Below are 26,157 nucleotides of genomic sequence, written 5' to 3'. Positions count from 1 at the left end.
GCAAAGCATACCTGCAAAACACTTGGGTTTTACCTTTGGTGCCCATATCATTTTCTTGGGCCCAAGTGCATCAGTCATAGAGGATCTAGAGTGATTACCTTTAGATCTTTCCAATTTAAAGCAAAAGGATTTCAAGTATCTAGTTTTCTTACAGTGAATGCATATATATAATGGAACTTCTTTTCCCTAAGATCTTCATTTTTCTTAAATCCTTCTAATCTTGAAAATGTATCTCCCTCGTTGGGTGTCTTTGAGCATATTTTATCTTCTTTGTTGCAAGATGATTCTTTCACGTTTTTCTCCGAGATTGATGTCTTTCCTCTTCTTCTTTTTCAAATGTTGAAGAAACTTATTCATCTTCCTTGGTGTTACTTGAACAAAAGGATCATTTGTTTGATGTTGATTCTTCTAAGAATCGTTCAACTATTGAGTATGTTCTTTCGAAGGATTGAACCAGAGTTGTGTGATAGGAGCAATATGAGGATTGTGATTCTTCAATTTGGATTCATTCATCTTTAAGTAGCTGAATTAGCTCTTGCATCTTCTCTCTGATCTCTTTCTTTATTAATTTTTCCAGAAATTCATGAAGACTCCCATCTACTGATTTAAGAGTTGGATTAAATTTCCAATTCTTAATTCTTAGATATTTGTTAGTAAAACAGTTTCCAACAAAATTTTCTATATTTATAAATTTAGAAAAACACCAATGACTAATATCTACATCTTCTTTTCCTCGTGTGTTCATATTATTTTGTTTGATACTTAGAGAAACCCCATATTTCTTTTCCAGAGTATCCCACATTTTCTTGGCGATTTTACAATGATGAACATTAAAAAGTTTACTATCATCTAAAGACAATATTATAAAATTCTTGGTTTTGAGATCTATATCTATCTTTCTCTTTTCTTCTTTGGTCCAAAGAGAATATGGTTTTTCCACTATTTCATCATCTACTTGATGAGTAGCGTAAACCTGACCATTTACTATTGTTTCTCATAATTTATGTTTTAAACTTTGAAGAAATTTTTTGAATATAGCTTGCCAAATATAAAAACTGCTATTTTTAAAAAGCGGTGGTGTGTTAAAAAAAGATTGGTATCAGATATGTGATGTCAAATGAGATGTCACGACACTATCTGAGCACTTTAACAGTTATGAACAAGTTTGATAACAACAATAATAAATGTGCAGAAGGTAAATAACACAGCGATATGTTTACCTAATTCGGAACAATCCTTCCTACTCTGGAGGCTACCAAGCCAGGGATGAAATCAATATACGATAGTATCAATTCGAAGCTAAACAGTCCCAGTTTACACTTTTGTGTCAAAAGTCATCTTCCTCCTGATACGATTAGTCCATAAATAGGAGTTAAACTTCACATTCAAGAGGGGTTGAATTATGTGGTTTGGAAAAACCCTGTTCTCTTTTATAGCCACTTACAACTAGGGTTTATGCATTGTCTTGGATCGTGGACTTGTGGATACTTGTGCATTCAGGCACAAGGAAAACAACATAATCCCTTCCAATTTTTTATTTCGTACGCTGCAGAATCAAATACAATCAGCATGTGGGGGACAAGGTGTAACATGACAGGTTGGTAGCACAGACAATCAGGTGACATTGTCCTTTGCAGCAGACAGGCGAGCATAGCGGTGTAGCGGGTGTACTATGATGGGGATTTTTATCCTCAAGTGCCTTGCTCTTATCTCTTATCTCACATTTAGCAGATTATTGTCATGTGTGCCCTAGGAATGTGAATGATATTTCTCTATGATTTCAGTTATATCCAGCTCTCCACTTTCAGTTGAGTTAAAATGCTATTCCAGACTGTTGTGCCAGACCTCATCCGAAGTTAACTCTACACAAGTAACAAACAAATAAAAACTAAGAGGAGAAAGCGCCTATTGTGCTATTTATAAATAATTCTAAAACAACAAATTGTAATTAATTAAGCTACTGAATAATTAAAATAAAAGATAAATCCAAGTATTAGGCTTCTTAATAACTCACAAATTTTGAGTTATCAGTGACATTCTAGATATGTAAATAAATGAATAAATGCTAAAATGAATGAGATATGTAATGCACAATAGCAAACACATACTTCAAACAAATAACTCACCAAACACAAACGAGACAAATAAAATTAGGTACAACTACAAAAAGTTAAAAGAGAGTGGAATGACCATAGCGATTCGATGATCTATGCCTTAATTTGCTGCACAAGTAATGGTTAGTAAACAACAAAAACTTATAGCAAAAACAAAATGCAATATAGATAACTATAACCGAGGTAAGGATATAGATAACATGATATTCTAAAAGACAAAAAGCCAAACTGATAACTTACAAAACTAAGTAGAAATGCAAAAGAGGTGGGAGAAAAAAAATGAACACCAGTATTTTTGGTACAAGTATTTTTGAGCTTAATATACTAATAAATAGTTTCATCATTGAAAATTATAGAGTCTTCAACTATTTGCACATTTAATATACAAGTATTTTTGGTACAACATATGATTAACAATCTGAATACTATAAGCCAACTGCACATATCTAAACAGACTTTCCCTTCTGTTGATGCAAAGAACTCAAATTGCAAACATTCAAGATATCCATTAATCTTGATAACAATCTAGCTATACACACAAATTATGCTCCAAACTTGCATTCTATAACGACCTTTACTCAATCCTACCAGTTCCTTGTCTGAGCGTATATTCTACACAAGAATGATATGGATTTAATCTCACTAAATCTCTCTCTAGAAAATAACAGTCATTGCATCATCTCATTATGAGACCTCATCTTGAAAAATGATACAAAAAATTATATAGTTGCTAGAAGTTAAGCACAAAAAGTAAAAAAAAAAAAAAAAACAATTTTTTCGTGTCAAATCCCTAGGAGGTTATGCTTTGAATCAACAAAAAGAATGATTTTAATTAAAGTAGTAAAATGAGGAGGTTTCCATTTTGATTTGAATCATGATTTGTATTCATGTTTAATAAATATATTAGTATAAATTTAATTTTAAGGAGCGAAAGTTATTCTAAATAAATTTACAACAAAAGTCTACTTATATTTTAATTTATTTTAAAAAAAACATTAAAACAAGGTCATTTTGTCTGAGAAAAAGTAAAACAAATATTTAATCCGTCGATTTTCTAAAATCATCGATTTTTCGATTTTGACTGACTCTAGCCGATTCTCACTAGTTCAGCCCGATTTTTATCACTCATTAAGGGCCAGTTTGTTTTGGCTTTTTTTAAACATATGATTTTTTTTTTATAATTTTACATAATTTTGTGTCAAAAAATTTTACAAATAAACTTTCTATAAAAGATTCAAATAAAATTTTGGTTTAAATAGTTATTCTTAAAATGTGATTTTAGGCATTTCATCTATTTATGAAGAAAAAAATTGGATATCAAAATTTCAAAAAATTAGTTAATTTTGAAGTTATTTCAAATAGATTTTCATATGATCATTTTTGAACTATAACTTTTTGAAAAACTTACGATTTTAACTAAGTTTTGATTTTCAACTATAGGATGTCAAAATTAGTGTTTCATTTTAACAAAACGAATATAAAAAAATTTGTAATATTTTGAAAATCAATTTTGAAAAATAAAAAAAAAATCTATTTTTTTAAACCTAAAACAAATGGACCCTACTGTTTTGTAAAAAAAATTATTTGTTATATTATACTAACTCCTTTGTAAAAAAAGTTATTTGTTTAAAAAACTCCCACAAAAACCTTCGCCTATTAAACCAATCCAGTTCATTTAACTTAAACTTTAGAAACTTCATTTCTCTTTCTTAAACGCACTAAAAATCAAAATTTGTTCATCTGTTATTTTCTTTTGCTCTTCTATTTCTGCTTTTCATTTCATTTTCCTTGTAACCGAAACATTAATTTGCTGCCACTCTGTAATAGAAACCGGGCGCGAAAAGCCAAAAAAGATTGATGAAATGACAATTTCTTACATCAAATCACATCTATCAAATAATCCAAATTCTTAACTCAACGCCACTCTTACCTTTCACTTCTCTCTCAAAACAGCAAAAATAAAAAGAAAAGAAAAATTAAGAAAAAAGCAAAAGCTAAAGAAAAGAAACTTCAATTTTTTATATTTTTCTTAGAAAAAGAAGAAAACATTCACAATAGTCACACCTAAATAAAATAATTAAATAAATTTAATATATTATATATTTTATTATATTATATTCTTTGACAGTACCTGTTGACAAAAAAAAGTGTAACCGCCCTCTTCATACTTCCTCTCTTTCGCGTTTTCAACAAACACATTTCGTTGGAATTTCCGGTGACTCGTTTTTCCCTTTTCCTCCGATGAACGGCGGCGAAAATCATTACCGGCGGTAAAACTGAAAATCACTATTTCCTATTTTCTCCTTCTCAGCTGGCATGTCTGACGACAACGACGTCACGCTACAGACTTTCCGAGCTCTGGTGGAGAACGCGGACCACAAGTTCGCTAGGGTTCGCGACGCACCAGCCTACGGTCGCGTGAACCAGAACCACTTCTTCCACAAGGTTTTCAAAGCCTACACGCGCTTGTGGAAGTACCAGCAAGAAAATCGCGCGAAGCTTGTTCAGTGCGGTCTTAAACGATGGGAGATTGGCGAGATCGCGAGCCGAATTGGTCAGCTCTACTTCGGTCAGTATATGAGAGCTAGCGAAACGAGGTTTCTCGTTGAGGCTTATGTTTTCTATGAGGCTATACTTAGCAGAAGGTATTTTGAAGGATCCGAAGGTTCGTCGAAAGATCTAGGAGTTCGGTCTAAGGAGTTGAGGTTCTATGCGAGGTTTTTGCTGGTTTCGTTGATTCTGAACCGGAGTGAGATGGTCAAATATCTCATGGAACGGTTCGTGGCTTTGGTGGATGATTGCAAGAGTACTTTTCGGGTAATAAGTTGTTTTTGTTCTCAATTTAGCTTAAATTTGAGCTTAATTTTTGATTCGTTTGGAAGTGTTGACGAGTTTTGAATGTTGAGTTAATTGCCAAATTTAGTTTTCGCTGCAAAAAGAAAGTGATGTAGTCATAATCGATTTTCTTTTTTTTACTCGTTTTTGGTGACGAAGTTCTTAGAAGGAAGTAGACGTATGAATGTATGATATAAATGATAAATGATGTTTCCTTTCTTGTATTAATCTATAGAAGTATTCTAACTTGGAAATTAATGATGAAGCTGCTCTATTTAAATCAATTAGTTGGCTTCTGGGAAAAAAAAATGAATTATAATAGTTTTAGGTTTATATGGTTGAGGAAAACAACAATAATTTGGTGTATGTAGGGGATAGGTCTTGGTAGTTATTGTATAAGATAGAATACACGGTGATTTGTTCCATTCCATATCATATGAAGTTATGTTTGTATCATTGATTGGTTCTGTTGAGATACTGAGATCTCTGTACTAGTAAGTGGAATTCGTTCCTAATATCTGACCCCACTGGAGAAAATAGACATGGGATGGGAAAACAAACAGATTGAAAAGTTTGCTAATGTTATAGGTTAGATAGGATGACCCGCTTTAGTCGTTTTAGCCTTAGTCCCTGGTTTCTCTTTTGGTACGCCTTACTATTGTCTAAACTATGAAGGATATCAAACATGGTTGTCAAACTGTGCCGCCACGGCGAAGGATGAATGTTGTGTGAGATCGTGTGATCTCCTGATCTGTTGCACGCACCTAACAACCATGATATCAATGCCGTTGTAGAGTAGGTTGTAACAAGGTTATTGGAGATACTTCAATTTGACTATACCAAAGAACATCAAATGGCGGCCTCCTGTTGTAAAACCAAATCAAATGTGAGGTTATTGTTTCCAATTTGAAAGTTAAGCTACCACTTCTCAATCTGAGTGTGCTGTATACTTCTGTTTTTCTATTCACATTTTTCATTATTAATAAAGAAGTTTTAGTGTTTTGTACTATGGTATTAAAGAACTTATGAAACTTGACCATAGTATGGTTCATTGATGCTTTGTATTTCACTATTTTTCCAGCGAAGGAAATATCTTTGTATTGCTTGTTTGAATTGATGAGTATAAAATGTTTATTTTCAGGATACTAACTTCAAAGAATGGAAGCAAGTGGTGCAAGAAATTGTCCGCTTCACAAAAGCAGATAATGGCTTTAGCTTCAGGCCTATGCGCTATTGTGCTATATTTGACTCTCATCAAGCTTCTCTTCCTTATGTGGCTCGCTTTCATGCAAAAAGGGTTTTAAAATTTCATGATGCACTCTTAGCAAGCTATCATCGAAATGAGGTTAATTCTTGCAATGGTGGTTCTTAAATTTGTATTAATAAATAACTTAAGTGGCTGAAAGGTACTGAAGCTTTTGAATCTTCATCTAACCTCCATTTCAGGTCAAATTTGCTGAGCTTACATTGGACGTCTATAGAATGATACAATGTTTAGAATGGGAGCCTAGTGGATCATTCTACCAAAAGCGTATAGTTAGACCTAAGGAGAATGGTGATGTGATTGATCATTCAGGAGCTTCTGGGATAATAGACATGAACCTTGCTGCAGATATGACAGATCCAAATACACCTTCTAATCCTACAAAGGCTACCTTGTATCGTCCATCTGTGACACATGTGATAGCAGTGAGTTTTTATGCCTAGTGAAAGTTAGTATGTCTAGTAAGTTTGATCTTCACTTTACTGAAATTTATAATAAGCGGTATTGAATGAGATTTTTATGGCTTTTCCCATGACAAGATTTGGACATCAAAATCTGGTTTAGTTGTGGTTCGTTGGTTCTACTATATATTATAATATTTTCGCATGTTTATTTGTCTATACTTGCATAACTTTTTTTGGTTTCACTCATGTATAATCTGATTAATGAACTGCAGCCAACATTTTCACTTGTTAAATCTGACTGCTTATATTATTTGGTTCACAGTCTTCCAATCACTGTTGTGATTTTTTATTTCATACATTGAGCTTCACGTTGTAACTTGTACGCAGGTTATGGCAACAATTTGTGAGGAGCTACCTTCAGATAGTGTTGTGCTAGTATATCTTTCAGCCCCAGGTTTACATTTGATCTGATTTTCAAGTTTAAATAATTCGTCTGCAGACCATGTTGTTCTATGTTGGTTAGTTGCCATAATGATCTGTGATTATTCATACAGGGAAGGCTGTTGTTCATAATGGTGGGCCATCCAAGTATTCAAGACACAAAGTCCTTTCTCAGTCTTCTGATGAACTAAACTCTGGAATGTCAGAATCTCAAAATAATGGCAAGAGTGAATCAAGTGGTCATCATGACAACTATCTGTGGTTTGGTCCCAAGGGAAATAGTGGTGGGTACCTGTACTTGAAGTTTTTTCCCTGTCAAACTTTTGTTATGATTGTTCCAGGAAAAGTTATGCAAATTAATCGGTTTTTCTTTCCTTTTTTATTTTGGGTTAGTATCCAATGTATGCTATAAAAGAAAAAAATACCTCTGTTGTGTCTGCACTTACATATACTGTATTTGAATTATCAGGTTCAAATAACCTCTACCCCGGCGATCTTATTCCCTTCACTCGGAAACCTCTTTTCTTGATTATTGATAGTGATAACAGCCATGCATTCAAGGCAGGTTTGTCCAAACTTTTGTATGTGTTTCCTGGACATTGTCAGACGGAGCTTTTCTGTATATTCCTTAAATCTAATTTGATATGTTAATGGCATGATGAAATTAATAATTAATTTGTTTCTGCATAATCTGTGCGTATATTAATATCACAACATTTCATGATGAATTTCAATACATTAGCCATAAGAATGACACCTTGTTGATTTTCTTCGTTAATTTGAGCTGGAATGTAGAACTTTCTTTGGGGACAAAGTTAAAGTGGTGTAAAGAAAGGCTATTAAATTATTAAATGTCGCTGTTAACATTCTCTGTGAAGCTACAAAAAAGAATGAAAAACACTTCATCTTTTGGGGTTAAGGATGATTCTGTACTAGTTTTCAGGAGCCAGTCAGTATAGAAGATTTGATTTCTGGCTTGTGTTACTTACCTGTTTTGACCTATGTTATTTACATCAACATGTCTTGATTAAATGTCTAAAAAATGTGTTATTTACATCGACATGTCTTGATTAAATGTCTAATAAATGATTGCAGGAATTACATGGTGCTGAAAGGGGAGAGATGGCTGCTCTATTTCTTTCACCTTTAAGGCCGGTTTTTAAGGACCCAACTGGTGTTAATGTACAGAATGGAAGCCAATTTACCTTTTTCTTGACAGCTCCTCTATCAGCGTTTTGTCAAATGATTGGTCTCATCCCTGATGAGACTGATACAGTAAGTGTATACGAACTATCTTTAAACTTCCTCAAATCAACTTTAACTTTGGTTGGTCTAATTTGACATGTTAAACCATAGGATGTCTACAATGAAGCTGAGAACATAATCGCCGATGCTTTCTCTGAGTGGGAAGTAATTCTTTGCTCATCAACTATCATGGATTTAGTATGGGCACAAGTTATAAACGATCCTTTTTTAAGGCGACTTATTTTAAGGTATTTGTTCTCTAGTTTTTATGAGTTAGTCAATGTATCCATTTATTTTGATTGGAGATTGATTCTGTAGAACGAAACAGTTTCAGTTGACCGCCGCTTATACTTCTTCAGGCACTATTAAAATTGAAGTTACTGAATAGACTTGTTGTGTTGAATTATTTATCTACAGATTCATATTCTGCCGATCCGTGATATCTTTTTTCTGCCCACCCGAAGAAAGTGAACTACATCTGCCGCTTTGCCTACCCCATTTACCTACTTCCGTTGCACCAAAGTCTGAAGCTGTGCGATCGGTGGTCGTGCAACTTGCCAAGCACTTTGATGTTACTGACTCCTTTCATTTCAATGATACATAAGATTTGGACTTCAATTGCAAGAAGTAAATTATTAGATTTAAATGCAGGCGTTCAAAGCTAAAGATTCCTTGACCAAAGGAATGTAAAAGATATGGGTTAACCTTTTGGGGGACATGACAAGAATATCAATGGTGGGGCTTAGGCTGTCATGTGGAAGATGGGATTGTTGGTGACGGTTGCATCTGCTTGTTGTGCTACTTAATTCGACCCCACTTGCTTCATTGATTCCTATGCTGTATTTGGCGGTTTTCTCTAATGTTAAAAGTTAGGTCGTGATGGGTGCCTTACTTTTGTTGTGTAGCCTGGCAAGATAATTGTTAGTTGAAAATTAGTTGCACTTGTTCATATTTCATAGTGTTTTTTTTTTTTTTTGGTGATTTATATTTCATAGTTTTGAAAAAGAACAAAACGGAAGTTGTTCATATTTCATACTTTTTTTGAGCAGAACGGTTTTTGATCATTGATTGGGTGGGGAGGATGTATTATGGGAAGAAGGAATTCCGTCCATATTAGAAAGTAAAGTCACTGTTGTGTGAGATGAAGTTTTTTTTTTTTGACAGAATAGTATGAGAACGAACTCCGTTTACTATTTATTGAATTCTCTTAAATTTATTCTTACTTCATAAATTTGCTCTGTCTAGATATGGATAGTTTTGTTTCTTTTGATGCAGAGGAAAAAAATTGAAAAAGCTCACAACAAACTCAACATATTTAGGTAAGGAAGATTCTAGTATTACAATCAATTAAAAAGATCTTCAATTCATTCAAAGACAGTTGAAAAATTTAAAGTTTGATGTTCCAAATTCTTGGTTAGTTAAATTGCACAATGATTTTGTTCAAGCTATTTATGTTTCAATTTTTTTTTTTGAACATATTTATGTTTCAATTTGATGTGTCAATTTTTGAGTCATTTTTCTAATTCTACATATTATGGTTGGAAAATTATGATCATTCACAGTTTCTGGACTGACCATGTGTATTAAAATTTTTGAGTTATTCTTGACCATTAAATTTGTAATAATCTCTTATCAAATTAGATTCATTTCATGTAACATTGCCCATATCTTAGTAGTAAGAGTATCATACAAATTAATTTTTTGGTACAGTTAGACTCAAGCGGAATTTGTTGTTCATAAGTATGTTTGTTGATCTAGGTTACTGCACTAGAATTTGACGTGAGATGTTGGGAATTTCACATGATGCATTAATAATGGCTAAAGGATCCAAAATGTGTGGGCTGTATATTTTGGATGGTTCCACTGTTATTGGTCATGCATTAATAGCTAGTCAAGACCTTCTTGATAAATCTAAGTTGTGGCATTTGAGATTAGGACATGTAAGTGAAAGAGGTTTAGTTGAACTTGCTAGACAAGGTTTGATAGAGAATGATGAATTAAATAAACTAGAATTTTGTGATAATTGCATTATATGCAAACAACACAAGGTGAAGTTTGGGAGTGGTGTGCATAATTCAAGTAGACCTTTTGAGTATGTTCACTCATATCTATGAGGTTTGACAAGGGTGGCAACTCATGGGGGTGGATTCTATTTCCTATCTATTATTGATGATTTTTCTAGAAGAGTACGAGTCTACATTCTGAAAAGTAAAAGTGACACATTTGAAAGTTTTAATGAATGGTATACTCTTATAGCAAATCAATTGAAAACTAAACTGAATGTATTAAGAACTAACAATGGTCTGGAGTTTGTTTAAGAGCAATTTAATGAGTTTTGTAGGAAATATGATATCAAGAGGCATATAACCGTTGTTGGAACACCTCAACAAAATGGCTTAGCGGAATGCATGAATGGAACCATTTTAGAGAGAGTGAGGTGTATGTTGCTGGGAGCTGGGTTACCAAAGAGTTTCTCGGGTGTAGTTATTGCTACAACAACTTACTAGATCAACAGATGTCCATCCACATGAATAAACTTCAAGGCACCTTTGAAAGTTGTAGTGTGAAACAGGTAGACTACTCAAATTTGAATATTTTTGGAGCTTTGGCATTTGCTCATATAAAAAAAGACAAACTTGATGCTAGAGTTATGAAGTGTGTCTTAATTGGTTATCTTGAAGGGGTGAAAGGTTACAAAATGTGGAAGATGGATCCTAGACGATCATAATTTATCATAAGTAGGAACGTTACTTTTGATGAGATTCGTATGGGGATGAAGTGAAAAGAACTGGATGTTAAAGAATCAGAAACTATGGTGGAAAAGACTCAATTTGAGGTGAAGGTTCCTACTAGTGAGACTAGAGACAGGGGAAGTAGTAGGGACTCCTATTTCAGTACTATTGAAGAGCAACATACAATGTCTCCTAATTATCAGTTGGCGCGTGATAGAGTTATGAGAGAGATTGTACCACCTCAAAGGTACGGTTATGCTGATCTTATTTGTTATGCTTTGAATGTGGTTGAAGGGTTGCACGATTAAGAACCAAAGACCTTCAAGGAAGCACAGAAAAGCAAAGATAATCAAGATGGTTGATTCTAATAAATGATGAGACGAGTTCACTGATGAAGAACTGTACATGAGAACTTGTGAGACTACCTAAGAAACAAAGGGTGGTTGGATGCAAGTGGATTTTCAAGAAGGAAGATATTCCAGAAATTTAAGAACCAAAGTTTAAGGTAAGACTTGTAGCGAAGGGTTTCACTTAGGTGGAAAGGATTGATTACAATGAAATTTTTTCACCCGTGGTAAAACATTGTTCTATAAAGGTACTTATGGAAATTGTAAATCAATATAATCATGAGTTATAACAAATGGACGTCAAAACAACTTTCTTACATGGACACCTTGAAGAGACAATCTACATGGAACAACCTGAAGGTTTTGTAGAAGATAAGGCTAAAGTATGTTTGTTGAAGAAACCTTTGTATGGATTGAAACAAAGTTCAAGGTAGTGGTATCGTCGGTTTGATGAATTTCTTCTTAAACATGATTTTGTAAGAAGTAATTATGATAGATGTGTATACATATTGAAGAGGATCGAGAAAATAATTATCTACCTCCTCTTATATGTTGACGATATTCTGATGGCAAGCTCTAGCAAAAATGAAACGGTAAGCTCAAGGAGATCTTGAATAATGAATTTGAGATGAAAGATCTTGGTGAAGCTAAACGAATCGTGGTTATGGATATCATGAGAAGGTGTAAGAAGAGTGAATTGTTCTTATCTTAATCTAGTTTTTTTTGTTGAAACAGTCAAGAAATATATGCATTAATATACTTAGGCATAAGAGATGCCCTCAGTATAGCAATAGCAGAAATTTAAAGCAATTTAAATCCTGCATATACTGATACAAATAATACAGTAACACAAACTTAATCCGCCCACCAAACCTCAATCCTCCCACATAAAATAAACAGATTATAGTAATTACAATTACAACACCTATCCAAACTATAAATTCCAATAACTTGCAGTCCCACCGACACAAAACCATAACCGAACTCGGTTGAAGATGCAGCCAGAAGGAAAAACTTGTGACTCCATCTAGTTACTTGAAGAAAGTGATGAAGCAGTTTAAAATACAAGATGCTAAAACCGTCAACGCTCCTTTGGGTCATCACACGAAGTTTTCGGTTAAACAATGTCCTCAAACTCATAAAGAGAAGAAGATAATTGAGAGTACTTCTTATGCAAGTGGAGTTGAAAATATTATGTATAGTATGATTTAGTATGGTTTATAGTATATGCAATCAGCATAATAAGTTGATTAGTGGCAAATTCTGATTAGGTTTATTGAAAAGCTTTGAAGTGGGTAGCTGACTTAAGTCATGCTTGATAGTAAGATGATGGGCATACTATGACAAGGTCTATTATAGGAATGTCGGACTCTACCCATACAAATATGTCCATACTCTTCCAAAGCATTTTCTTATTACGTTAATGTTGACGTAATTTGATAACATATGAAATGATCGTAAATTAATATTCAAATTTATAAAAATAATCTATATGATAATAACTTTTTTTATTTAACCATTATTTAAAAAAATATCTATTTGATATGATTTATTGAATGAGTGTAAATTTGAACTCTCCTACTATAATTTGACTTTGACATCAATGAGAAAAATTTGCCTCAAACTCGTAAAGAGTAAAGAAGATGCCGCATAGAAAATCATCGAAAGCAAAACTAGGAGATATGGTGAATACATATGGCCAAGTTAATTAAACCTACGATGAAGTTCAAACAACAACTTCGCGAAGCCATAGATTTTCTGTTCACACGCGGTCCCGCTTCTTCCGCCGACTACACTCGTCTTATACTTCACTGTGCTCAATCCAATGACTTCAATCAAGCCAAGAGATTACAGTCTCACATGGAACTTCAACTTTTTCAACCCACAGATTCCTTCATCCATAACCAACTTCTTCATATATATGCCAAGTGTGGAAAACTCTCAGATGCTCAGCAACTGTTTGATAAAATGCCTAAGAGGGATATTTATTCTTGGAATGCATTGCTTTCTGCTTATGCCAAGGTGGGTTCGGTCGAGGATTTGAATGCAGTCTTTGATCAGATGCCGCAGAGGGATTCTGTTTCATATAACACGTTGGTTGCTTGTTTTGCAAGTAATCGGCTTTCGAGTAAAGCACTGAATTTTTTTGTGAGAATGCAAGAAGATGGGTTTCAGCCTACTCAGTACTCTTATGTGAACGCGTTGCAAGCATGTTCTCAGCTCTTGAATTTAAGGATTGGGAAACAAGTTCATGGGAGAGTTGTTGTTGGTGAGTTTGAGAAAAATACTTTTGTTTGGAACGCTGTGACTGATTTGTATGCCAAGTGTGGTGATATTGACAGGGCACGCTGGCTATTTGATGGAATGATTAAAAAAAATCTTGTCTCGTGGAATCTGATGATGTCTGGGTATGTGAAAATGGGAAACCCTGATGAGTGCATTCATTTGTTTAATAAGATGCAGTTATCTGGTTTGAAACCTGACCAAGTTACGGTTTCTAATGTTCTCAATGCCTACTTTCAATCTGGTCGTGTAGATGATGCGAGGAATATGTTTAGTAAAATAGCCAAAAAGGACGAGATTTGTTGGACTACTATGATAGTTGGTTATGCACAAAATAGAAGAGAGGACAGTGCTTTGATGCTATTTAGTGACATGCTTCGTGAAAATGTTAGACCTGACAGCCACACCTTTTCTAGTGTCGTAAGCTCTTGTGCCAAGTTAGCATCTTTGTATCACGGTCAGGTTATCCATGGAAAAATTATTCTTATAGGTGTTGATAGTAACGTGCTTGTATCGAGTGCACTTGTTGATATGTATTGCAAGTGTGGAGTCCCTTTGGATGCTCGGCTAATTTTCGAAACTATGCCTATTAGGAATGTGATCCCTTGGAATTCCATGATTTTGGGTTATGCACAAAATGGACAGGCTCAGGAGGCCTTGGCTCTGTATGAAAGAATGTTGCAAGAAAATTTCAAACCTGACAATATTAGTTTTGTGGGTGTCTTGTCTGCGTGTATCAATGCTGATATGGTTAAAGAAGGACATAAATATTTCAACTCAATCAGTGAACACGGAATGACACCCACGTTAGATCACTATGCATGTATGATTACTCTCCTTGGTCGGTCGGATAATATTGACAAAGCGATGGATTTAATTAAAGCTATGCCTCACAAACCAGATTACCAAATTTGGTCTGCCTTACTATCTGTTTGCTCCAAGGGAGACAAAGAGACTGCAGAGCTTGCGGCTAATTATCTGTTTCAACTGGATCCACATAATGCTGGACCTTATATTATGCTTTCCAACTTGTATGCCGCATGTGGGAGATGGAAAGATGTAGCAGTTGTAAGATCTCTTATGAAAAACAACAATGCAAAGAAGTTTGCTGCATACAGTTGGGTCGAGGATGGGAATGAAGTCCACCGATTTGTTTCTGACGATCAAAATCATCCAGAAATGGAAAGAATCTATACTGAATTGAACAGATTGGTCATAAAATTGCAACAAATTGGCTATAATCCAGATACGGGTATTGTTCTACATAACGTGGGAGAGGAAGAAAAATTGAGATCCATCTCGCACCATAGTGAGAAACTTGCTCTTGCATTTTCTTTAACTTTAAAACCTAATGGAGTTTCACCGATACGGATCATGAAGAATATACGTATTTGTGATGACTGTCATGTATTTTTGAAGCTTGCTTCAATTGTTATAGCTCGACCAATCATTATAAGAGATTCAAGCAGGTTTCATCATTTCTTTGGTGGAAAGTGTTCTTGCAAGGACCACTGGTAAAGTCTCAATCAAATTGTGATATCTTCTGAACTTTGAATGTTTTCGAAAGAAGGGTCCACAATATCATATGCACTTTGTATCCTGTCTAATTGAAACAAGATGAAAAGCTATGATATGGATTGAGATTTCAAGGACTTGCGAAACTGTGCAAAATGCGAATGTTAGGCAAGAAGAACAAGGATGCTATGATGAAAGCTTCTTTTGACTAAGCAAAGCAGCTTAAGACATTTGGGGCTACAACACAATTATGTGTTGAGTTCAATGATTAAGATAGACCCTTGAAAGAGTGTCCAGAAAATTATTAAATGCATGCGTCTTGATGGAGATCAGGGGTGGAAATTATGTGATGTGTACCATATGAAACACTATATTGGCCGAGTAAATTGCTTGTTTATTAATGTAAAATTATGATTATACACATTCACAAGCATTACATGTTTTATATTAATAAAGGAAATTATTTAGTCGTCTCCCTACTATTGTTCTAATTGTTCTTTTCTTTCTTATTAACACATTTCAGTTTTTGTTATACATCATTCTTGTTCTTATGTTTTCTATATTTTTTTACATCTTATAACTGATCCGCAGACCACAGTCATATATTTACATTTTACTGTTGAATAGTGCTACATCCTACTAATAATCTTCCTCGTATTTTAGAAGAGAAATGTTGTAAATATATAACTTAGCTCTAATTAATATTTTGAATTCAATCAATAAGATTCAGATTTCTTTCTTTTTTCCAACTTTATAACAAAGCTCCTGCTTTGCTTCTGCATTTAGTTGCTGTGATTGGTTTTTTTTATTCGTGGCGCCCAGTCAATGTCGCCTGTCGTTAGCCACTATCCTTCGTCATTTATGGCTGTGGACAAAATCCCCCAGCAACTTATCCGGCAATACCACCCATATCAGGAGCACGGGAGCTTTTAACGAGCTCATAGTAGCTCATGTGTTCAAATTCTTCAGTCACTGCATTTTGTTACCTTATTATTTTTGGTATCTACAACTTATCTTGTTACCCTTGTCAGCCAAATTTGCCAATCCAAGGCCCTCTTCTGGACCATACCATACTGACCAAAGTTGAAATGGTGGAAGTGATGGTTGATATGATTCAATCTAACTCGGTGGAAGCTGGCTGAGAAATTGAAAAGATTTAAGGGGCTCATGCACATTTAAAATTTCTGAAACGTGAGTTCGAAAGACACTTGGACGCAGTGAGGTGGATGATGATGTTGTGGGAAAAGTCATGCACAAGCATCAGTGTATCTGCTTTTCTTGATGGGCTCTACCATCTCACTCAAGAGCTCCACTTATGCGAGTGTGGTGCACTTGCACTCCAAACTCATATCAAATACCCTTGTATTGTATTGACTACTATAGGAGGATATTCTCTTCTACACCTACATCGAGCACCACATTCCATGTCCGCTCGATGAGATATGCTTCTACTTTGGATGGATTAGATGTGGATTCTGTATGATGCAGTACTAAACCTCTAATAACTTGATATCAAGTTGACTAGATCTATGTTGACTATATGAACAATATGTTGTATGGAGGATCAAGGCAAAACCATCTTTGAGGGCGTGTAAGGTGGACTACAATACAGGCCTAAAAATTTTCAGTGTTAAACTCTAGTTAAATAGGACCTCATAAAATATTTGTCACAATCAAACCGTGCAAAAATAAGACTTTGTTTGTTACCTACGATTGAACCATACCTAGCTTACACAGAGTCTCTAAAAACTTGAGACGACTCTGGTTCAAGGTGACAATCTTTTAAATATTTGGGAGACTTAGGTGGGATACATGATGGAGTATTTTCGGAAACCACATCCATAACTACTTCGCACGCTTGAAGGAAACATTTGTAGATGTAGCAACCGGACATGCAACTGAAAAATACTTGCATGAACACAAACATAACAACTGACTTTACAAACAACCAATCATAAATTTTTATTAGTTAAAAAACAAAAATATTTTTTTTCTCTCTCCTACTCAATCACAACCACCCCATGAATCTAATTAAAAAAGAAGTTAAATTTTAAATAAATTTAAAGATTTCTCTTTTTTTATTGGTTGTTCCTAACACCAGTGATTTATGTTCGTATCTATGCAAGTTTTTCTCCATGCAACTAAGTTGGTCCCCACATGTGTATACGAGACATTGCAAAACATAAACCACAAGAAAATACACACCACTTTCTTATGCAACACACCTAGTATCAAACACTCATTGACACTTAGGATTTTTACAATAACAAGAGGTGAATAATTTGTGTAGAACAATAATCACTTTTATAATCTTAAGTGATGTATCAATTATCTTGATCTTCCCTTCCAAATATAATAGATCAATTATTCAACCTCAAGAACAAGAATCTGATGGGATATGAAAATGTTATGCAGAATGTTCTTGACAAAGTTTGTGAAAGATGAGGGTAAATAAGTAGAATAACTTTTTTGGAAGAGGTAATTTGAATTGAAAAAATTCTGCATTTTATAGATGAAGAAAACCTTTTTGAAAATCATTGCAATGTGATAGGCCCAGCAGGATTTTAAAGAAGCCCATATGGCAACAGGACTATATTATGAATTAAACTATTTAATTTTTAAGTAGAGTTTATTTTTATTTCCTTCAAATTGGACTCAGCCAAAATATTGTTCCTAGGCCCATTAGTTATGTCTTGTATTTAATAGAGCTGCTGTCTCTAATTTGCAGCATGCTGAATGAAATGAACTTTTAATTTGTCTCTAGTCTTTATCTTCTTTGAGTAGAACCCTAGTTTATGGTAGTAGCAAATCCCTTCTTATCACAATGGTTAAGCAAATAATCTGAAAAATGTCTTGCAATGAAGAAGTGTTATGAAAAGGTGCAAAGATCACAATATTTTTTAAGAAAAGTTGCAGTGACAATCAATAGCACAAACATGACAATCGATTTTCATGCTCCAAACGTTCAAAATATTTCAAAATCTACCTTGTGATAATCGATTGCACCAAAGTGACAATCGATTGTCATGCCTAAAAAGTGTTTTTTCGCTTTGGCATAATGCAAATCAGTTTTGGTACAATCGATTGCACAAGAGGGCCGATCGATTGTCATGCCTTAAAAATCGATTGCACAGTTATGGATATTAATGCACATAAATTTGTATAAATTGATTTGTTTGGTTCATTTTCGTTCACAATTCATATCAATGGTCTCTTACTCATATCTAGTCAAATTAAACTCCAACCTAGTTGCACAATAAAGGAAATCTAATTTATTTAGGATGAACATTGATTTTACATTGTGTGATTTTGTGATCTGAAGGACCAACTATCCGACACCCTGTATTACTACTTACTCCATGCACATTAGCCTACTTTCGATTTCTCTGAAACCACTTTCATTCTCCACCGCGCGCCACCACCCTTCCTTCCTTCTCCTCGCTACACAACTTTTCTCAACTCACCAACATGTATATCACGCCAATCTCAACATCGCAGCCCTCTCACGCGCCGGTAACATCAACGCCGCACGCCACCTGTTCGACAAAACGTCCCCAAAAGATATCGTCACATGGAACTCCATGCTCACAGCCTACTGGCAAAACGGCTTTCTACAACACTCCATATCACTATTCGACTCCATGCCAATCAAAAACGTCGTTTCATGGAACTCCATCATAACCGCATGCGTTCAAAACGACAACCTCAACGACGCGTTTAGTTACTTCACCGCAATGCCGGAGAGAAACACTGCGTCGTACAATGCTATGATGTCGGGTTTTGTGAAAATGGGACGCGTGGAGGAAGCGCAGAAATTGTTTGAAGAAATGCCGCGGCCGAATGTTGTTTCGTATACTGTGATGATTGATGGGTATGCCAAGAAGGAAGATGGGATTAGGCGTGCGAGGGCGCTGTTCGATGCGATGCCGAATAGGAATGAGGTTTCGTGGACGGTGATGATTAGTGGTCTTGTTGAGAATGGGTTGTATGAGGAAGCGTGGGAACTGTTCGATAGAATGCCTCGGAAGAATGTTGTTGCTAGTACTTCTATGATTACTGGGTTTTGTAGACAAGGGAAGATTGAGGAAGCTTGGAACTTGTTTCAACAGATTCCATATAGAGATCGCGCTTCTTGGAATATAATGATAACTGGTAACCCAATGTTTATAATTTTCATTCTCTCATTCATTTTTATTTATTCATTCAAAGCTTTAAATTCTACCAATGTTGATGTGCATGCCTACAAATGCAAACAAATGCTTAGTGGTTGAATTGATCTAATGATTACCATTGTTGATCTCAAATCCTTTAGATTAATTCATAGGTTGAGTTTTGGCTGACGTGGATAGAGGAGCTGGACATGATACAAGTCCATTCCATTTCATCTAATTAATAGGATTTTTCTACATCATATTATTGAAAATATTCAAACAGTATCAGTAATTTTATTCTATTTCACTTCATTCATTTCTATTTCTTTTCATTTGTTTGATGTCACAGTAGTCTTATCCATTTATAATGTATTTTGATGAGGGAGAAAAAGACGAACTTGTTACAAACCTAGGAATATGGCATGGCATTGTTCTTTTCTCTTACACTCTCATTGCACTGTCTTGCTTAATATTCCATATTTTCATAATTGATTCATGGTTTGTAGGCTATGCCCAGAATGGGAGAGGGGAGGAGGCACTAAATTTATTTTCACAAATGGTCAGGACTGGTATGCAACCTGATGACTTGACTTTTGTTTCACATTTTACTGCCTGTGCTAGTCTTGCATTACTTGACGAAGGAAGACAGGCGAATGCTCTTGTAATTAAGCATGGCTTTGATTCAGATTTGTCCGTGAGCAATGCCTTGGTTACTATGTACAGTAAATGTGGTGAAATTGTCGACTCCGAGTTAGCCTTTAGGAAAATTTCTCATCCGGACATTGTTTCATGGAACACAATCATTGCTGCATTTTCGCAGCATGGTCTTTATGACAGAGCTCGGTACTACTTTGACCATATGGTAACAGTCGGTGTTGCACCTGATGGCATAACTTTCCTGAATTTGCTATCTGCCTGTTGTCGTGCTGGGAAGGTTGATGAGACCATGAGTCTTTTTTACTTGATGGTCCATAATTATGGTATTCCGCCAAGGTCTGAACACTATTCTTGTATAGTTGATGTTATGAGTCGAGCGGGTCAATTGAAGAGAGCTTGCGAAGTAATCCAAGAGATGCCATTCAAGGCAGATTCCAGCATTTGGGGTGCTCTCCTTGTGGGCTGTAATATCCATTCAAATGTGAAATTGGGGGAACTGGCTGCTAGGAGCATTTTGAATTTGGATCCTTATAATTCTGGTGCTTATGTGATGTTGTCTAACATATATGCTGCTGCTGGCAAGTGGAAGGATGTCAATAGAGTGAGGGTTATGATGAAAGAGCAAGGAATTAAGAAACAAACAGCTTCTAGTTGGATGCAGATTGGAAACAAACTCCATTGTTTTGTTGGAAGTGATCCGTCGCATCCAAATATAGATGATATTCATGAAGCTTTAAGGAGGATTGCATTACATATGAAGGTAAAGGGTAACTCTGAAGAAGAGGCTATAAGTTAATTTAAGCAAACAGTTTAGACTAGAGTCAATGCAGGTGTTATTGAAAGTCAGGGCGAAGGAATCATGTTAAACATTTAAGTTTAACACTTTATGCCAAATATGCTCTAACCCTAAAGATTAAAAGTCAGGATTATAAAAATTCAAGGAAAATCTGAAGTGTTGTGAACAGCCTAAGCAAGTTAGGAGCTGGGGACTAGGGACCGTGACTTATTGCAGTTGTGATAGGGTGGACTTGAAGCAGTGACACATACAAGGATGATATTTCAAAACATGCATTTGAAGAATTTGAATTTCCTGAATAGAGCAGCCTCGCCGTGATCAAATATGTTGAGACATGCATTTCAGATATAATGGTTCATTTGTTGCTGGATGATATTCTTATTATTCATATGCATGTGATGTGACTTTAAAGGATTAGTTATCTTCCAACTTAAGGGATTAACTGAATTATTGGCTTGATGTTAAAAAGTTGAACAAGGGAACTCCAAAGTAGAGATAAAGGTAAAAATTGAATAAGGGCATCCACAAATGCAGTAAATGAAGGGTAAATTATGATGTATTTATGGAAAAGTTTGGCTCTGTTTGTTCCTGTGTGTGATATAAATTCGATGATTTTTAGATTTACATTATGGGGTAAGGGTTACGAAATCGCGCGGACTTGCCATGAAGATTGAAGGAGGTTCTCATAGTCCATTGAAGAATATAAGATAGGCATATATATTAAAGTATATACAAAATCATGTTTAAAAGTGCATTGTGGATCCTCTCCTTCAATATTCTCTCAAAAGTGTATTTGCACGAGTGTGTTTTAGTTGTGTTTTTTTTTTTATACTGGGAGTGTGTTTTATTTGGTCAATTCCCATATCATATGTCAATCTTTAAATCATGTCAATTAAACAGTTGCTGCTTGCTAAAATCTTCTTTTCTGCAATACTAAAACTGTCATATAGTTGTTTAATAGTAATAATATGAAAAGGATACAAAACTATAAATGTTTAAAGATAGAAATATTCTCATACAAAGACAGTGGAAAATAAATAAAGGATCCAGGTACCATGGCCCAGGGTTGTCAAATTGATGCATACTGATTCTGAATAAGCATACAAGAAATGATGAGGTTTGACACATCTCTTTAAGCTTGCCTATCACGTACGTATGCTTAACATTTTTCAGGTTCATTAAGTCACCATCCATTAGCAATCAAAGAAATTTGGCATTCACTTTAAACAAGTCAATTGAAGTTTATTAGATACATGTTGGAGTATGAAAAGGGCAATTATGATTATCATTTCTAAATTTTGAATAAATAGTCTTATAGAATAGGTGTTAAAAAGTAATGATGAAAAATTGTTGGATTTAATTAAATATGAGTGATTAGTTCCACATTAAGTATATAATGTAATGATAAAATGTTTGATTTATCTTTTAAATCATTAAAATATATACTTAAAACAAACACAACATGCGTGAGAAAAGAGCTCAACCAAATACAAAGTCACAATCTTTGTGTATGACACATAAATCTGATAACTAAGGTCATAAAGTAGGAAGAACACATGTTATAACATAACCACAACCAGCACACCAACTAAACACAATCATTCAAACATCAATGCACACATGGATCCCAGGACCATGCTCCATAAAGACAGGGTATAGTTGTTGCCATATTACATAAAAACCATTGTCAAGAGATAGTCATTATATTGTTGACTATGTCATTCAAAATATCCACTTTATTATTAAAATTATGATCATTCCTTGCTTATTAAATTTAAATTGACCAGATCAAAACCTCCTCCGACAGAGGTTTTTCACTTCTATTCCCCATAGTGTCATTTAGTTTTTGAGTTGTTCACCATTGAGTGAAAAATCATTTGGTATGGCTGGCACAACTGTTGTTTCAACATGCAGCGTTATTTTAAAACAGTTTACAATCAAATATATATATTTTTATTTCATGACTTATTTGAATAATTATTGAGGAGTCTAATATGATTTTTTTTTTTTTAAAGTCGTACATTTGGAGGAAAAAAACTAAATGAGTCGTTTTAAAATGACTTGGTTTAGCAGATCCACTAAGAACCATTGGATAGAGATAAAGATGGCAAGCAGAGCCAAATCCGCGAGACCTACTCGCACCCGAACTCGAGTCAACGGGTGAAAATTCGAGTTGATTGGATTCGGATTCGGATGCCACCCGATATTTTGGGTGCGAGTTTGGGTAGTGTGAACTTGCACTGCACGAATCTAACAGGTGTGGGCGTGGGTGTTATTTTGTCACCCGAACAACCTTTGGGTTCGAGTTCGTGTGGCAATTTCGAGTGCGAGTTTGGATAGTGTGAAACATGCACCCGACCCGACCCGTTGTTATCCCTAGATAGAGATCACAAATGGAGATATTATAAATACAACAATAAAAGTAATGTTCCCCTAAGTGGGGTCGGCGGCTACATGTATCAACCATCGTTATAATATTCTAATTAGAATGTTTCTATTCAAATTGTTAATCTCAATATCTTTCTTAATAATTTCTTTTATAGTCTTTCTAGATTCTCATTTTTCTCCAATTGTTTGATTTATCTGTATTTATCTACTCTACTTACCATATATTATATAGGTCTTCTATCTACAAGTTCAAATCACCTAAGTCTATTTTTCACCATCTCCTCTACTATAGGTGCTACCAAAATGACAAGGAAAATAATATGGGTGTGTTCCAAAATGATAAGGAAAATATGCTAGTGGATTTGAATTTTGAATTCGAAGAGTGGTAACTCTTCATGGAATGTTGCAACTGTTGGTGAACCATGCTGTGGGCCAAAAGTCACAACTTTTGGAAAAGAAATTGTTTCACCAAGGGTCGCTACCTTGTGAAACAATATCAGCATGGCCTATAAAAGCATAATTTCGGATTCATAATTCTAACACAGAAAAATTGCAAATCCTCTAAAATAATTCCAGAGCACTCTTCGCTACATTCGAGTTTTCGCCGGTCTTGCGCAAACTCGAGAAGGCTGAATTATCCTGGGTATTCCTGCGTAGAAACTCCAAGACAAATTGGGAGTGCTTGAAATACTATAAGGAAAGTGTTTCGTGCACGATTCTAGCCTCGATTCCATTCGGTTTCAATTGATTTTCTAACAGTGGGGTCGGCGGCTACATGTATCAACCATCGTTATAATATTCTAATTAGAATGTTTCTATTCAAATTGTTAATCTCAATATCTTTCTTAATAATTTCTTTTATAGTCTTTCTAGATCTTCATTTTTCTCCAATTGTTTGAGTTATCTGTATTTATCTACTCTACTTACCATATATTATATAGGTCTTCTATCTACAAGTTCAAATCACCTAAGTCTATTTTTCACCATCTCCTCTACTATAGGTGCTACCCCAACACTCTAATATTTTCATTTATAATTTTATCCTTTCTAGTCTTACCACACATCCAATGCAACATCCTAATCTCTGCTACACATACATTACTCTCGTGTTGACTCTTAAGCGCCTAATATTTTGTCTCGTACAACATCACAAATCTTACTACAGTCAGATAAAATTTTCTCTTCGACTTGAGTACCTTTACATCACATAGAACACCTAAAGATGTTCTCCAATTCAGTCACCCAGCTTGAATTCAATAATTTACACTACCTTTTATTTCTTCATTATTTTGTATTGCAAATCCACGATATTTAAACAGTGACTTGACGGATGACGTGCTCTCCAACTTTCACCTCTAGGTTAGAAACACTTCTACTCTTATTGAACTTACAATCCATATACTTCTACTTAGACAAAAACCACGCGCTTCAAATGCTTGTCTCCAAGTCTCCAATCTATCATTTAAATCCTCCTTCAACTTTTTAAGTAGACATATATCATCTGCAAAAAGCATTCATCTCAATGCTAGCTGATAGGTAAATAGAAAGTGTACTATTTTGCCTATGTAGTAGTAATGGGAAAATCTCAAGTATCAAATCTCAAGGACTGCTTGACGATACAGAGTTTTGCTACAATTTTAATTAGACAAAAACTTCAGATGATTTGTTTGGTTTGATAGAATTTGTAATAAAAGTAAGCAAATAAAATATTGAACGATGAACAGAGGTGAGTAGATTGCTAGGATTCAGTGAATGATTCTTCATGCAACAAATTTTCTCTCTCAATGCAACAACATAATTTTCATGGTTAATTACCGATTCCTTAGAGTATTTAATCCTAAGGCCTTAGTGAAGAGATCTTTGACCTCACAACCTAATTACTATGTCCATAAATAATTACGGTTGTGATGAAGCATTCCAATAACAAGAATTTCCGGTTACAATAAGATATCCCTAGTCCTAGGTGATATGAAGTATAATATGTTCTTAATCATGTCCACAAATAATTTGCCGTCCAGCTAAACTTTTCATTCATATTCAGAATCTGTTTTTCTGACGGATAAAACATTACTAACAGATAAAGAACAAATCAACAAATATGAAAATTAAAATAGTTATTGCATCAATTGAACGAATTCATCACAATCAGAATCAGGGTCACCCCCTAGCAATAGGGGGTTTAGCTATTCATAATAATAACAGAAAACCTAGTGTTAATTGTAGACATTACAGATAAATGAGGGGAATCCAATCTTCAATGGCAAAAGCTCATAGAAATCTTCAATCCTTGCATCCAATATGGGTTCTCCAGCCTTCCACAGTGCATTTTCGCTCCCAAATTCGTCGAACCCTTGTGCCAACGCGTTTTCCTTCTTTTATTTCATCAATTCTGGGCTTTACAGCAAAACAGACCCAAAATATCGCGTGTTCACGCGTCTGGTGAAGTGACATGCGTCTGGGTAGAAGGAACACTATTAGTGTAATTCCTGCAGTCTGGCACGCGTCCTGGGCAAGTAACACGCGTGTAGAGACGCGTTTTGGCAACCAGGTGCATTCTGGCTTGAAAACATGGACAGGGACGCGTGTGGGGGCGCGTCTCAGCAGCGCATTATTTTTCTCTCTCTTCCACATGCGTCTGGGGACACGTTTCACCAACAGGATGAGCTTTTCAACTCTCACGCGTCTAGGGACGCGTTTGGCCAGTTGATGCGCTTTTCTTTATTTTTTCACTTTCTCGCACTGATTTTTCCCACTTCATTCATTTGAGTCTGCAAACACTTAAACACACAATCAAAGCATGAAATGCGGAATAAAGAAATGAAACACTTAATAAAATAACTCAAAGAAAACTAAAACCAAAATTAAGGTAAAAAGGTAGGGGATTAGGGTTAAACCTTGATGCAAATCTAATGTAATGGGGCAATCGTCTATTTCCCCACCTTGTGTCTGCACGCTAGTTGATACCCCTTCATACATATTTGGATA

At 35.0% G+C, this 26,157-nt stretch overlaps 3 protein-coding genes across 4 annotated transcripts; all 3 read left to right on the top strand.

Annotated features, from left to right (window-relative positions):
* Positions 1–4,243: 4,243 nt before the first annotated feature.
* LOC131603256 (uncharacterized) lies at positions 4,244–9,519 on the top strand. Of its 2 annotated transcripts, XM_058875554.1 has the most exons (9): positions 4,244–4,931; positions 6,091–6,294; positions 6,396–6,638; positions 7,005–7,071; positions 7,172–7,342; positions 7,528–7,619; positions 8,154–8,333; positions 8,415–8,551; positions 8,721–9,519. In XM_058875554.1, exons 1-9 carry the CDS (start codon positions 4,431–4,433, stop codon positions 8,905–8,907), a joined length of 1,782 nt encoding a protein of 593 aa, XP_058731537.1. In that variant the 5' UTR covers positions 4,244–4,430; the 3' UTR covers positions 8,908–9,519. The 2 variants fall into 2 exon arrangements, with proteins under 2 accessions (XP_058731537.1, XP_058731538.1); XM_058875555.1 differs by lacking the exons at positions 8,415–8,551; positions 8,721–9,519 and having other exon boundaries at positions 7,528–7,623; positions 8,154–8,322.
* A 3,395-nt stretch (positions 9,520–12,914) lies between these two features.
* On the top strand, positions 12,915–16,566 carry LOC131603255 (pentatricopeptide repeat-containing protein At4g02750-like). Its single transcript, XM_058875553.1, has one exon. It carries the CDS (start codon positions 13,078–13,080, stop codon positions 15,181–15,183), a length of 2,106 nt encoding a protein of 701 aa, XP_058731536.1. The 5' UTR covers positions 12,915–13,077; the 3' UTR covers positions 15,184–16,566.
* A 1,505-nt stretch (positions 16,567–18,071) lies between these two features.
* On the top strand, positions 18,072–21,814 carry LOC131603254 (pentatricopeptide repeat-containing protein At4g02750-like). The gene is made up of 2 exons (XM_058875552.1): positions 18,072–19,332; positions 19,838–21,814. Exons 1-2 carry the CDS (start codon positions 18,540–18,542, stop codon positions 20,782–20,784), a joined length of 1,740 nt encoding a protein of 579 aa, XP_058731535.1. The 5' UTR covers positions 18,072–18,539; the 3' UTR covers positions 20,785–21,814.
* Positions 21,815–26,157: the final 4,343 nt, after the last annotated feature.

Source organism: Vicia villosa, linkage group LG5 (assembly GCF_029867415.1).
Source record: "Vicia villosa cultivar HV-30 ecotype Madison, WI linkage group LG5, Vvil1.0, whole genome shotgun sequence".
Taxonomy (NCBI): domain Eukaryota; kingdom Viridiplantae; phylum Streptophyta; class Magnoliopsida; order Fabales; family Fabaceae; genus Vicia; species Vicia villosa.
Note: the sequence above shows the minus strand (reverse complement) of the source record. Positions and strands in the feature narration are given on the sequence as shown.

Excerpts from the sequence above, each read along its gene's own strand:
- LOC131603254 (XM_058875552.1), top strand. The coding sequence starts at position 18,540 with ATGCACATTAGCCTACTTTCGATTTCTCTGAAACCACTTTCATTCTCC. Across the intron at positions 19,333-19,837 it reads TTGGAATATAATGATAACTG|GCTATGCCCAGAATGGGAGA; the intron begins GTAACCCAATGT and ends CATGGTTTGTAG.
- LOC131603256 (XM_058875554.1), top strand. The coding sequence starts at position 4,431 with ATGTCTGACGACAACGACGTCACGCTACAGACTTTCCGAGCTCTGGTG. Across the intron at positions 4,932-6,090 it reads ATTGCAAGAGTACTTTTCGG|GATACTAACTTCAAAGAATG; the intron begins GTAATAAGTTGT and ends GTTTATTTTCAG. Across the intron at positions 6,639-7,004 it reads CTGTGACACATGTGATAGCA|GTTATGGCAACAATTTGTGA; the intron begins GTGAGTTTTTAT and ends ACTTGTACGCAG.
- LOC131603255 (XM_058875553.1), top strand. The coding sequence starts at position 13,078 with ATGGCCAAGTTAATTAAACCTACGATGAAGTTCAAACAACAACTTCGC.